General features: G+C 39.1%; 1 protein-coding gene across 12 annotated transcripts in view; it reads right to left on the bottom strand.

Moving 5' to 3' along the window:
• Nucleotides 1-2,507: 2,507 nt before the first annotated feature.
• The window catches only part of LOC5568244 (AF4/FMR2 family member 4), a 303,202-nt gene continuing 290,821 nt past the window's right edge, over nt 2,508-14,888 (bottom strand). For 11 of the 12 annotated variants that reach the window (XM_021845894.1, XM_021845893.1, XM_021845889.1 and 8 more), the window contains 6 exons: nt 11,550-12,019; nt 11,345-11,425; nt 11,098-11,272; nt 10,928-11,026; nt 3,526-3,631; nt 2,508-3,462 (listed from right to left, as the gene is read on the bottom strand). In XM_021845894.1, the coding sequence (XP_021701586.1) occupies nt 3,353-3,462; nt 3,526-3,631; nt 10,928-11,026; nt 11,098-11,272; nt 11,345-11,425; nt 11,550-12,019 (1,041 nt within the window). In that variant the 3' untranslated portion in view covers nt 2,508-3,352. The remainder of the gene's footprint in view (nt 3,463-3,525; nt 3,632-10,927; nt 11,027-11,097; nt 11,273-11,344; nt 11,426-11,549; nt 12,020-14,888) is intronic. The other variant, XM_021845890.1, reaches the window with a different exon arrangement.

The raw sequence follows: 14,888 nt of genomic DNA on the forward strand, positions 1-14,888 counted from the left end.
CCTTATTCTAGCACACGCTTGATATGTATATTTCGTGCTATTTGTGTTTGAACAGCCGACCCTGCCTTAAATTTCTTTATAATCAGATCACAAAAATAGTGACTTTAGTAAGCCTTTTCCTAAGAAGAGTGTCTTCTTGTTGCAAATAGTCACCCTCATTCTTGTTTACGGCGTATCCAACTTTCGATCGAATCCTATTCGTTCGTATCCGCGGCCCACTTGATTTTGCTGGCGTAAACGAGAATGCAAAACGGTTTTCGATCGAAAGAGCATTCGAACGTAAACAAGAATAGGGGTGAGTGACTTTTTAGTGATCAGGACGAAAAAAGTGACTCACTACTAGGCCTGTGAAAATGTTTGCAGCCTTTTTTTCAGTCAACTTGCCTGCAAGTTTATCAACTTGTATGCAACTTTTGTGGTAACTAGTTTTTAGGTCCTTAAGTATACACATCAACATAGTTTGTAATACTTTCAGGAGTACCTTCTTGTACTTTTTGATTATTTGAAAAAGTATTGTATTAAGTCATAAAAAAGAAACGACGAGTTTTGTATAAAAGCAGCAAGCATGTCCGAAAATTCGATTTAATATACATAAAACTTAGCAATTTCGATCAAATTACTGCCCTGCTACACCTACTTGTTTATGAACCACTTCTATTCTTGTTTACGTTCGAATGCACATTGTGTGTGTGTGTGTGTGTGTGTGTGTGTGTGTGTTTACAATCCACCGCCCACTGACCGGCAGTGCTTTTATGGAAGAAATTTGTGTGCACCTATTTATCGAGACACTTAGATGTCTATATAGATGCAGACAACTTTAGCCCTGGAGATGGAAGGTGATAGCTCTACTGCAATTCCAACGACCCATTTCTAGAATGGCTGTTCATACACACACATTCTGAGGTCGTTTTCATCACAGCAAGCCCCGCACGAAAGCACCCAGATATCAATTGGATATCTGAAATGATTTCATACTTCCCGAATCGAAAATTAGATTTTCGACCCTGGCACGTATTTAGTGGTTACAAACAGTCATATAATTTTGAACGATCTCACCAGTTTGTTGTTCTTTCCATTGCTGCTTTAAACCACTCATAAAACATCTATAAGCATTTTTTTTCACATCACAAGTAACTTTTTTCACATTGTTTTCCGAGTGGCATAGCACCATCAGTCGATTCAATTTTTCATCGGTCGAACTTTAAAATGACGCGTAATCGAAATAATTTTCTGCTGAATCAACACATTCTTCTCACAATTTAATACTTTTCTTCTTAATAGCTTCGGGTGGCATAGCACCACTCTTCGTTTTAATATTTTCACCGGCCGAATATATGAAGAATCAAGATGAAACGTGGCAGCAAATACAAAACACGTCATCCCGCGCGCACAGCCTGCTGCGATCTCTCGTTTACGTTCGAATGCACATTCGATCGAAAGTCGCTTCGCATTCCCATTTACGCCAGCAAAATCAAGTGGGCCATGGATTCGAACGAATAGGATTCGATCGAAAATTGGATTCGCCGTAAACGAGAATGAGGGTGCTTATACAACCGAACAAACATGCGTAGAACGGCAGATTATGTTTCATACAAAAGTTTAACTCCTACTGTACAAGCTCGGTTTTTTTTATTAAATAAGGAATAATAATAATAAAATTCAATAAAACCAATATTTTATAAATAAACCAATATTTTATAACTTTGACGACCTGTAGCACAAAATTGTGACGTGCTGAAACATTTCTGATGGCAACAAAGGATTCGGCAGCCAAAAGACTACTATTGTGATATCAGCACAAGCGTTTACCGTGTTCAGTGAAAAATATAATATATTACCGAAAAATCAGTATGTTTACCAAGAAATGCTGGAATCTCAGTATTTTTTGTGATTTACTGACCAAAACCGTAAAATAATTTACCGAACACCGATATCGTTTTTAAGTGTGTAGAGACACATATGGGTTTGTGGCGTGAGGTAAGAATTGTAGGTCTCGCAAAGCGAGGTGACAATTCTCGGCTCGAGTGAAGTGACTCTCAATTTGATTTACACGGCGAGTCACTTCACTCGAGTCGAGGATTGTCACCTCGCTATACGAGACCGACAATTGTCACCTCACGCCACTCGTAGAATAAACTCAATAATTTGATCTTTGAAACAAACGAAAAAGTTATATTGTTCCGCTGCGTTATCATTGAAGGGGCCCAAATAATCAACAAAATTAAGCCGAAGGTCGTGGATACAATTCCTGCCATTCGAGGATCTTTTCGGTTTGACAATTTTCTCGACTTCGTGCCTTGGGAAGTATTGTCGCACTTGTCACATGGTCTCTCAGATAATAACAATGGAAGAACTCATAAAAACACTAGGCTCAGAAGCAGTCTCTGTCCCAGTTGGAAGGTAACACTAGAAATAAGAAGAAGCCAACAATAAATCGGGAATTGATCCACCCAAACTTCGGATATGGAAAGATTGAACATGAATCTTGAAACATTGACCACGAAACCTCAAGTGAACGATATGTTAAGCAATTGTAATATGTGATAAGTACGCATATATAAAAAGGGTAAAAAGAATGAAAATCAATAATCGGAAAATTGAAGCTGTTCCTGTGAATCATGCTGCTCAAAAGTGGGCACCTGCATCAATAAAAAAAATCATTTCATCAGCACATCCCGCATAGACAGCACCAAATTCCGCAAAACAAACAACTGTTAAATTAGCCTAAATCCCCACCTTCTGCAATCTCAAAACCAAGAGTAAGTCGAAGAAAAAAAAAAATCCCCCGCGAAAATCTCTATCCAATGATCCTTTCTGCTAGTAGTTGCTAACACTTTAGTTATCATTCCATCGCGGCAATCACCGCCATTGGTCCGTCTGTCTGTCCTAGCGCTTCTTCAGATTCAAACTACCATTTCTACTCAAATCACAGCTTCTTCCGTTGCAAACAACTAAAACTAGTGTTTGACCGTCGTCCTTCTCCGGAAACCACCTTATTCCCCCATATACACACACCCACCCACTCCCCGGATTGGGCGACGGTGGGACGATACCCTCCCCTCCGGGGGATACGTTTTATTGTCAGTCACTGACGACGGCGGCGCCCGCGTCCAGCCTACGAGTTGTACCATTCTACCCTACTAGAAGGTGTATTAGGTAGTTGGTTTGTTGATTTGTTGGTTGTTGTTCTATCAGTCCTTTGGATTTTGCGCGCACAAACGAGCGCGTTAGGATGAGCCCCACCGACGACGACGAACTGTGGCCGGTCGGAGCAGTACCTTGATTGATTACGGTTTGCGGTCCTTTTTCGCGTGCTTAGTCAGCCTTTTACTTTGCTTCACGGAGTGGCGAATTACATCCGCCGCAGCTTCTGGATACCCGCCTGAACGTACTTGACCACATTGTACAACGAGCTGTGCAGCGTCATCGGGCCGTTTTCATGGTCCAGGTCGATGAAGAAGTCTGGAAAAGAAGGGTGAATGGGATGAAATGGGAGCGATTGGCTCTGACGGTCAGAGTCCTAACCTGTGTGGTTCCCCCGTATCACCAGGTTGTCTGCTTGTTCCCACAGATCCTGGCAGTTCAGCAGGTGGCTGCAGAGCGTTGCTTGCTTTTGGAATGCCATGTGTACCTGGATGGGGAAGGAAAAGAATCGACATGGTTAATTAAACTAGGGTTTCAATGCTAGTAATGGACCCCTTAGTAGCTGAAATTCATTCTAGATGCTTTTCCGCAATGATATCTCAGACGCATATACGTTTTGTGGAGTCTAACAACAAATTCAATGTCTTTACTTCATAGTTCGTCTATGAAACATACAAAATCATTCGATTTTTCCAGCGAAATATGCATTTGAAAAACTGTTGTCCGAATGCCTATTATGGACCCTCCCGGGGTCCATAATAGGATTGTTTACAAATTTGACGTTGCGTATTATGGACCCTCTATTTGATTCCCATGTAATCCGGCTCGCTGCCGACGAGCCTATTATGGACCCACCTGGAAATGCGTATTATGGACCCTCTTGTGTGGTTTCATTTACAAAACTGTTCAAATATCTGTATTTATGCGTCTCAAACCAAATATTTTGCCTGAAACTGCTGACTAACAATGTAATCGAAGTTCCCCCGGTGGATTTTCATAGGAATAAGGTTGCTTTGAGTGTTAATTTTATGTTTTTCTGTAGGGGGTCCATAATACGCAAAGGGTCCATAACCGGCATCGACTCCCTAGATTCTACGATACAGTGACCAGACGTCCCGCATTTTTAACATTTATCTCACGCTTTAAAGTGTTCCGCGAAGGGTACCGCATTTCAACCAAATCATGAAAATGTCACTTATATAAATGGAAACTTTGTAGTTATCGTTTTAAAGATGTATGTTTTGAGTTCATCTTCATTCTTCAGTTTGAAATAGTAATTATAATTTCATATATAGTTACCAAGCAGTTGATTTGGCAACAGAAGAGAAACAATCTTGTCGGGTGGTCCATGATCCCAAAATAAACCTTTGATCACGTCGTTTGCTCTTCAGGGGGCGAGCGATGCACGCTTGTTCGGCGTACAATGCGGTTATTGAATAATACCGAGATTCCGTTTAGGCGTAAATATGGGTCTACCACAAAAGGCCGAATCACAAAAGGCCGAATCACAGAAGGCCGAATCACAAAAGGCCGAATCACAGAAGGCCGAATCACAGAAGGCCGAATCACAGAAGGCCGAATCACAGAAGGCCGAATTACAAAAGGCCGAATCACAAAAGGCCGAATCACAAAAGGCCGAATCACAAAAGGCCGAATCACAAAAGGCCGAATCACAAAAGGCCGAATCACAAAAGGCCGAATCACAAAAGGCCGAATCACAAAAGGCCGAATCACAAAAGGCCGAATCACAAAAGGCCGAATCACAAAAGGCCGAATCACAGAAGGCCGAATCACAAAAGGCCGAATCACAAAAGGCCGAATCACAGAAGGCCGAATCACAAAAAGTCGAATCACGGAAGGCCGAAATTTTAAAACAAATTTTAGTGAGAGCCACAAACATTCAGCACATTTTTCTACAATATTATGAGCATTTTTATAGTAGGGTAAGACGGGACAAGATGCACAAGTAACATTACTAGCTGAATAACAGTTTGTCCAGCAAAAATATGGTTAGTGTTTTTTGGGTTTGTCAGCTGGTCTATTCTTAGCTCACACACCCAAAAAAAATTCTAGAATTGGAGCTGTTGTACTTTGTACAACATAAGTGTAGAAACCTCGCGAAAACTGGAAGGCTATACAGTGCCTGTTCGATTTTGGAAACATGCCAAAAAAATTCATGTTGCCTAAATTGAACCGTTCCAAAATTTAACGGTTGTTTTTATTGTATCTTTTATCACCGTAATAATGACCACGAATTAAATTTACCTATTTTGAATATGTTAAGATCTGTTAGGTAACTCCTATAGAACTCCCGAAGTACACTCTCTAAAAACTCTAGACTAAATTGTCATAAACATTTCTGTAAGATATTTCTTCATTAATTCCAAGCGCTTGACAGAAACTCCTCTACGAAGGAAAAATGAAGCGATTTTGAGGTTTTTCTGAGAAGTAAAACTTGAATTTAAAATTCACAGCACGAATCCTCAAACGAATCGAGTGAGAGTGCATTGAAATGCGAGGTTTTTTTATGGCACTCTTTCTTTCTTGCTACTATGCTCACACTTCAAAAGAACTCTTGAAAGACCAACCCGAACCGAACAGGCCCCGCGGAATTGTGATGGCACCTAGGATAGTAGTCTTTTTTTATACAATTTTCCTCCATTGTGTTTTTTGGCGCAAGTCCTATGCCCGGACACTTTTTGTTTTTTGGTAATATTTCAAAATCTACATTAGTTTTACCGTTAATTTTTGTACAGTATAAAAAAATCACATTCTTCTTCATTCTGGCGTTACGTCCCAACTGGGACAAAGCCTGCTTCTCAGATTAGTGTTCTTATGAGCACTTCCACAGTTATTAACTGAGAGATTTCTTTGCCGATTGACCATTTTTGCATATGTAGATCGTGTGGCAGGTACGAAGATACTCTATGCCCTGGGAATCGAGAAAATTTCCTTTACGAAAAGATCCTCGACCAGCGGGATTCGAACTCACGACCTTCAGCATGGTCATGCTGAATAGCTGCGCGTTTACCGCTACGGCTATCTGGGCCCCCATAAAATAATTCACATTATTTTAAGTAAAAACTCATATGAAAAAAAAATAATAAACTTTTATAATTCATTTTCATGGTTGATTATGGGTGATATGAATAAAAAACGTTGAACTTTAGTACATGTAGCATCTACTCAAAAATAAAATCCACAAAGTTTACTACACTTTTGGTATGAATAAAAACCTTTTCGAACATGTAGTACTTACTACTTTCGAATATGAGCAGTGACTGAAGCTGCACGTTAATAAATTTCCATTCAGAGTGCAGAATGATTCTGCACGTAAAGAACAATCTATTCAGAGTGACGCTTAAAATTAATACAATCATGCATATGAAGGAAATGCATAGAATCTAATCGATTACGTGACAATTTACACAAAATCATGAAGGTGCTGTAATTTGACAATATTTGTAGTGTAATTTTGCGATTAGTCTGGTATTCTCTTTATGTCTATGATTTTATGATGTGGTACATCAAAGAATTTTCTTGGTGGTTTTCGGTCTTCGCCAATGCCAGTGATTGATGATTTTTTAATATTAGCTTAACATCTATGAAGAGATCTTGAGATTACATTAGGAACCACATATTTTCTAGCACCAGTACTGAGATTCTGGTGAAATTGCGGTAGAGTGTTGATGCTCCCCGCGTGTTTTCTTAACAGCATGTTGAATTCCGGAAGTTCTAAGTGTTTCTGTGATATTCTCGTTATTTTGGTGGGGTTTCTGATAGTATCCTTGGAATTTATAGAACTTAGAATGTAGAAATTTTTATGGGAATTGTAGTGATTCCATTGGTAGTCGTTAGAATTCAATGAAGAACTCCCCTAAAACACCAGGGTTCCCTTTGAAATTATTAAAATTCTTATCGATTTCACAAAAAATCCCATTGAAATCTATAAAATATTTACCGACATTCAAAAGGTTTATATTGAAGCTTTGCTTTTAAATTCCAACGGAACCGGAGATCAACGGAATCTTAAAGGTTTTAATTGAATTATTTATTAACTATTGAATTACAAAGATTGATTTTCAGAATTACAAATATTTGCACAATAATTCGCAGGAATCAAACCGCAATCTCATAGATTCTTACAGATATACCGTCTCAAAGATACCCACAGAATTCCAAAAATTAATATCCGGAATCCCATTCCACCCCCAAATCTAGAGTTTTTACCAGATTTCTAATATTTCCGCAATATTCCTAGAATGGTATTTAAACTTCCAGAATTATCATAAAATATCCGACATCCCTATCGAAATCCCAAAGTTCCTACAGGAATTCTGAGAATCTGAGATGTCAGAATTTACACGTAAAATTCAGAATTACATTATAAATATCTGAATTCCTACCGACATCCTATAATTCCTAGAAAATAACCTCAGGATTCCTAAGCAAAACTCAAAATACCTTCCGAAATATCAAAACTCATATCGTTTTCCCATGATTTTTACTCAAAAGTAAATTATTCCATTCAATTTCGCAATCTCAAAGCATGTGTAGCAACCTCTGAAGCTAACTACCAGTAGCATTGTAGTAAATGCTACCTTTATTCATAGCAATGCATTGTTTGTAGTATGTTCGAAAGGTGTAGAAAGGAAAATGACACAAACAGGTTCCACTCGTGTTTCACATATAGCGTTTACTACCGAGAATGCAGTAAACTCAACTTTACTACATTTTATTCATACGGCCCATGTGTGCACTGAAATGTGTCCTCTATGCTCGGACACTATGATTTTCACCATGAAAGGTTTACACCGAACCCACAGAAAAGCCAAGGGGTGCTTCGTATGTCAGCACATGCCTTGTGGGTTCAATCTTTGCATGATGTACAGCGTATGAAGAATATTAGCGAGACCATAGGTCAGGTCCATAAACTCCTTCTTGATCAGCGCCATAGATCGATTCGCCATATGGCGCCGTCTATGTTGCAGCGGTTGCTCGGATGCAGATGAAAATGTCTTTGGGAATTCAACGCGTTTATAGTTCTTCACAATTTCTTTGTCAGCTCGTTAGGTACAGTCAATTCTCCCTTACTCGACATTCGTATCTCGATATCTAATTAGAGAACCACCTCCATGGTCCCTTGAATCGCATATTTGCACAGGTTTAGTATTTATTATGTAACTGTAATTCTGTAAATGTAATTTTCTAACAAATCTCTACTCATTAGATGGAAATTTGTTGCTGAAGTTCAAGATTTTCTAATCGTGGAACAGGTAGATATGAGGTTAGAGAATCGCCACTGAATGACACAGTGCAACTTTTCTGTTTCTCAGTGCATTTTCTCAATGACTACTTTTCACATATAGAACTGACTTATTAGTTCTTATTAGTTTGAATTCTGTGAAGAATTCAAAGAAAAAAAAATAGACAATTTCACAGCATTTTGATGTTTAACAAGGAATTTATAGAACAATACCACTGGCCGTTAAGTTTCGCAGTTTGCTCTAGTTTTAGTCAATTCTGTCCAAGTGAAGTGTTCCAAAAAAAGAATATCAATTTTGATCAAGTAATAAATCACTTGTTCGGAACGGTAACGGGGAACGAGGTTGTTGGAGGACTGTAAATCCGGCGACGGGAACGAATGCAGCGATCACGCACTGTGATCCTGCTACCATACGAATTCGGGAGGGAACACTGGTTCACTGTGGCATCTACGACGGAACGGACACTACCGGGATTACGACGGTCCCCCACTGTGACACTGCGGAACTTGAGAACGGACCAACTAAAACTCAGTGCTACGATTAACTACTTTTATTCTTAACTAATAACAAGTAGTCTGAACTCGATCGCTGTATTGCGAGAACTGAAGCTGGTTGGGTTTTTCTCGTCAAGCTGCACTGGAGCTTTTTCCATCGCATCAACCGAGGGGCGGTTGGATGGTGACAGAACACACTAATGAAGTTGATCTTGAAGCTTTCTCACAAAGTCGCATTCAATTTGTTGTGTACGTTTCCATAAATTTGAATTTTTTTCTGGACTTTTCACACTAAGCTCTTATGGTGAATTTCACCGTAATCTCAACAGCTGAACAGTTCGGAGAAATAAAACACCGTAATTCCGTCGAAATTTAACGGATTCCGGTGATTTTTCACCGAATACTGTAAAAATTTACCGTACTCCGTTAATTTATTTCACCGAACTGTTCAGCTGTTGAAATTTTACTGGAATCCGTAAAATTATTTAAGTGTGTTGTAAACAATTTAGTTCGAAAAGGGAGCGTTTGTCTTTTACGCAATAACCAGGAGAATTATTCCTGTTGGAATAGGTTGTTAACAAGTGTTTAAGTGCTCATAAGAACACTAAACTTATACTTTCATCGTATCTTTGCTTATTCAGTTGCGAGGTTTTTCCACCTGTGTTGTACAAAATACAACAGCGCGACTACTGAAGCACAGACAAACTGGCGTAACGCTTAGAACAAATCGAGATCAAAATCATAGTCGAGAGTACGTCCAATGTTAAAATCGGTGTGTAGTCAAACGCGAACAAAAATGATGCTATAGCGCTGTGGGTGGTAGATTAACCACCAACAATATATTTGAACCGACCGTTAAAAAGATGGTCAATGGACATTGATGAGTAGTGACGTCTGTCTGTCTGTGACTGAAGTATTGGATTGAGTTGAAAAAAGTTCCATTTAAAGAAAATTACAGGTGCCACACCCAAAATCACTAAGTACACGCTGCGAACTAGACTATCGAAGTTCATACATTTTCCCTTATGAAAGGTGGAACGATTATTGCGATACGAACGCTTTATGTATCGTTTTAGCATCACTCCACATCAAGGCGTTGATAGGCGCGTGGTGTACGCACGGCCCTGTCGATCGCAAGTTTCTTGGTTCTATTCCAGGTTGCCGCGGAACATTTTTTTTTGTTTTAAAATTTTGGTTTCATAAGGCAAAGCCGATTTATGTTCTTATGTATTTCGATAATCTATTTGCCTGAGTATATATTTCAGCTTGGCTTGGACTGACTACACATATCAATAGTTTCTATTCCATGATTGACCGAAGTCAGTGAAGATGCACAAAGAATCAACTGGAAGTTTGGCTGGAATTGGCCATAACATTCTTCAGTGCGCATAATGCAATGCTTTGATTTATCCAGGTCAATAACGGTGCCAATCTCCACAAAGGTTACTGGGAGGGATGTTTGTTAATGACAAGGATCGTTGGGTCACAGGATTCACTTCTATAAGCAACTAGACCATAATAAACATATATTTGTGAGATATAAACATGCCTTTAAATATAATATTTTCAATTGATATAAAAAAATTCCAAGTAGAAGAAAATAATGTAGACACTTGAAGTGACGAACCATTCAAAGTTTGTTGAGCATATAGCTAAACGCACCATTCATATTGCTGTCAGGACGAAAGCATATGTTATCATATTTTACTCATATGAAAAGAAAAAAACTCGATTGGCTGGACCACTCTTATTCCGACACTTACAGAGACAAACCATACAATGCTTGTAGAATAAAGTAAAACTTTTGCAAATCTACACTCATAGTGTCGAATCATTCAAAGTCTTTCTTTACTTTCAAAACAAAGATAAAAAGGGGTGTTTTTTAAAAAAAAAGTGGAAAATATAGATGGTTTGTACAACAGCGCGACGACTGAAGTGTTAAAGCGAAATGTTGTCCCGCGTTGGAGCAAAATGCATCTGGTCACTGTAATCTAATATTAAGAACTGCTACTGATAACTTACGTGCACTGGCATCAGCAAGCACGGCGAGGGGGAAGAACTGATGGACGAACCCGGAATGGGACCCGTTTGGCCGGTTTGACCCGAACAGTAACCGGAGCTCTGGAAGGAGGGCAATGGGAGAAAATTAAAACCCAAAATAGCATGTCGTCTTTCGGCTTAGCGAAACTAACCTGTGAACCTACCGACGTGGGCGACAGCGGCGATGGCGTGTTCCCGTTGACGATATCGGCCGAGACCGGCTGGTTCGGTTTCTGATTGTACTCCGTGATGGTTCGCTGCACGTCCTTGAAATCGTGCCGACGAATTTTGTACAATTTCAGATAGATCAACGATTGACACCGCAAGCTGTATGAATTACAGTGGAGTTATAAAAATGCTTTTTCATCTACAGAAGAAGCTGTCGAGCTAGATACTAACCTTAGAATCGCCACTTTACTGTGGATGTTGCCCTGCACGGTATGGTGCTGCTGCTGACTGCGAAACTTCGATGAAATGTACCTGTGGTAAGGAAAAGGAAACCGTCGTTCAGTAAAATAGTTCAAATCGTGAATGAAGGACTTAAGTGCTGTAAAAACCATCAATCTGCACCTTCGTAAACTACTAATTCTCAAACGGCACTTACTTGATCAAACTGAGCGTGTCCTTGTACATGGTGAAGGCCGCTTTCTCAGTGATCGGGTCTCGTTCCATCGTGTCGCCGGTGAGCAGAAAGAACAGCACCGCCTCCAGGTAGAGCATGGCTTGCGCCAGATGGTCCCCCTCACGGTCGGCGGCATGCTTCAGCCGTTTCGCCTCCGAGAGGTACCGGTTTTGGTCCCGAACCTCCAGTTCGTCCTCGTTGGAGCGTTCAAAGTACGATACGTAGATTTTCTTGATCACAGGTGCCGGCGGCGGTACAGTTCCGACGGATCCACTGCCCGCCGTTTCCGCCAAATTGGTTACACCGCCGGATTCTCCGACGGTTGATTTTGACGGGGCGGCAGTTGCACCGGAAGCAGCAACGGCAGGTGGCAGATTATGGGCTTGTTGTGGTTGTTGGTCCACCTCTAACCGGTCGTGATTGGTTGGAGGCATTTGGTCGAAGGCGTCAGTCTGAAGGGGGAGAAGATACCATGATAGAAAACGAGTTTTGCGATGGTTTAGATTTGAAAATTTTGAAACAACAAGAATGAATCATTCGTGAATTCCACAGGATCAGCTAACAATATCTTAAGGGTCCTACCGTATCTTTTATTTCGCTCGGTAGGAATAGTATTGTGAAGTCGGAGGGAAACACAGCGCGAAAAGAGACAAGCAATTGGATTTCCATTCAGTTGTACTTGGCATCGGAACGGTATCTCGCGGAATATCGAGATCCGCTACGGCCCCGAGAATCAACCGGATGGCGCGAGCAGTGACACTTTTGTTGCAACACAAGCTGCTTAAAGTAGTCGGCTCGTCGTTTATAGATGCGCACCATTTCGTGGGCTTGTTCGAGCTTTCTGCGAAGATGTTTGATTTCGTTCCGATGATCCGTAAAGTCCGGTTCCGAGCGCCCATCCGTTTCCTGATCAGAATGCAAATGTGAAATCTATAACCGAAAAACAAAAATCATGTGCGATTGATGCATTTGTGCTTGCGGATGTTAGAGACCGTTGGTTATGGTAGTTGAAATGAGTGGTTAGTTACGTTTACCCTGCGAAAGAAGCAGCCCGCGTATATGGAACATGTGTAATGTTTTAGGTGATGAAAACAGAATAGTATTAACCCTTTCTTTCCCACGACTCTGATCGATTATTTCTTTACAGGAGAAGCGTTTTGATAATAAATGCTTGAACAAACAATAGGGCTGGAGTTAATCTCAACTGATTGTTTCTTTGCGATGTCGCGCTACACTATAAGTTGTTCATCTGCAACAATCAAACAGCTCACCAACCCATCCCGAGGTGAATTGTGCTCAGTTATTGAGCAGGGTTGCCACATTAAAATCAGTATTTTTTCTTTGGTTTATCTGTATTTCTGTATCCTGGAGCAAAATATCTGTATTTTGGATCTGTATCCCTGAACATTTAAGTAACAATAAAAAATTCTAAGAAATATTAATCATTTGTAACTACAATGTAGAACTAACTGGCACATCTCAGTTTTAATTTTAAGGTTTTTAAAATGTATATTTCAAATTTTGTTTAAAAATCTGTATAAATCTATATAGTTTTGACAAAATTCTGTATACCGTGTACGCACCTAACTTTGCGCAGCTCCAAACTTAGCGCATTTTAAAAAAGCACGAAAAAATGATAATTAATCATTGATTTTTTTAACAATTCAGTTTCAGCAACATGTTCGTTTATGTGAAATAAGTATTTGACAAACATTTGTTTACTAAGAAACCCTCGTTAATGTTAGTAAATAAACAAAAAACCTTATCGTCATACGCATAAACGTGTACTTTTACACCGTCTTAGAACAAGCGCTAAGGAGTGGATCTGCAAAAAATCAACATTTTTATGAACAAAACTGTGTTTTGAAAAGTATATTTGCTGTGTATTTGCAAGAAAGGTAATATTCTAGTAATTCCATTTATTTTCCATATAATATGTTGATTTTTTTTTTTTGAAAAAAGCGATGCGCAATGTTAGGACCCATTTTTTACACGAGGGTCTTAATTTTTGCGCACTTCCAGCAATTCGGAATGGCACGTAAATACATGTACGTCCTTGCAAATGACAAAATTTGTCGATCTTTCCAGGAATGGTCACTCAATCCATAAGGCAGCGGCTACATGTAATATTCTTGAAAGTACCTTTTGTATGAAGCTGAAGGCAAGGTGTGCATTGAAAAATCTCGGAAAATCCACTGTATTAACACAGGAGAATATTACTGTAAACTTGGATAATTGATAGCGCAAAGGTTGGCTTCCCAGTTGAAGGACAATGATTCAAGCTCCAGTTGTCTAGCAAAAAGCGTTCAATTATGGAATATCCGTACTGGCGGCAAATAGAATAATTAATCGCGAGAGATCAACGATACATCCCTCAGTTTAAGAATTAAAAAAACAAGAGAATAAGTTATATAGAGCAACGTACGATAACAAATAGGCATAAGCTGCGGCTGTAAACTATATTGCTCAGATTGTAATCTTGTGAATATATGTATTACCTATAAAAAAATAAGAACAGAGTAAATTACTATTCGTGGGCACTCTATGTTTGAGGTGATTGAATAAATTAAATTGAAATTCACGTGAAAAACTCTTGATGAAACTCATATTAGATGTAACCTTTTTATTTAATACAAAACCAGTAAAAAAGTAAAATTATTTAGAGTAAACGAGCAATTTAAGGCATGCGCAAAGTTAGGCACATCATGCGCAAAGTTAGGAACAATTCAGATTTTGTGCGCAATGTTAGGCACAAGATGTTGCATCACCTTTTGCATTTTTTTTATTTTTTTGTGAATCATTTTTATTTTTTTTAAATCACGCGTTCTACTGAAGGGTTAAAAGCCTATCGTTGGCAGAAGTTTGAATAAAAAGATACATATTTTAGCTTTATTTGAAGCAAAAATACGATGATAATTTCTTAACTGCGCAAAGTTTGGTACGTACACGGTACATAATCTGTAAACCTTTTTTTCCAAAAAATCTGCTGTCTGTATATACATATTCTTGGTCACAAAATATTTGATAAAATCTTTAAAATACAGATAAATCTGTATAAATGTGACAATCCTGTAGTTGAGTTGTGAAGAAGGCGCACAAAAGTCTGTTGAGTTTGACGACTCCGCAGAAAGACAACAAAACTAATTTAATAGAAATGATTTGAAATTCTAATTAGTACATACATAAACAAAACGGAGAGAAAGTTTATGCTGATTGTGCAGTACAAAAAATATCATAGTTTAAGCCTAAGAAGTACTGGTTCAGAAAAGTATCATTACTTGCGCTTACATGCAGAAAGTATGCTGATACCTTTTCAGTAAT

The sequence above is a fragment of the Aedes aegypti genome, chromosome 2 (assembly GCF_002204515.2).
Source record: "Aedes aegypti strain LVP_AGWG chromosome 2, AaegL5.0 Primary Assembly, whole genome shotgun sequence".
Taxonomy (NCBI): Eukaryota; Metazoa; Arthropoda; class Insecta; order Diptera; family Culicidae; genus Aedes; species Aedes aegypti.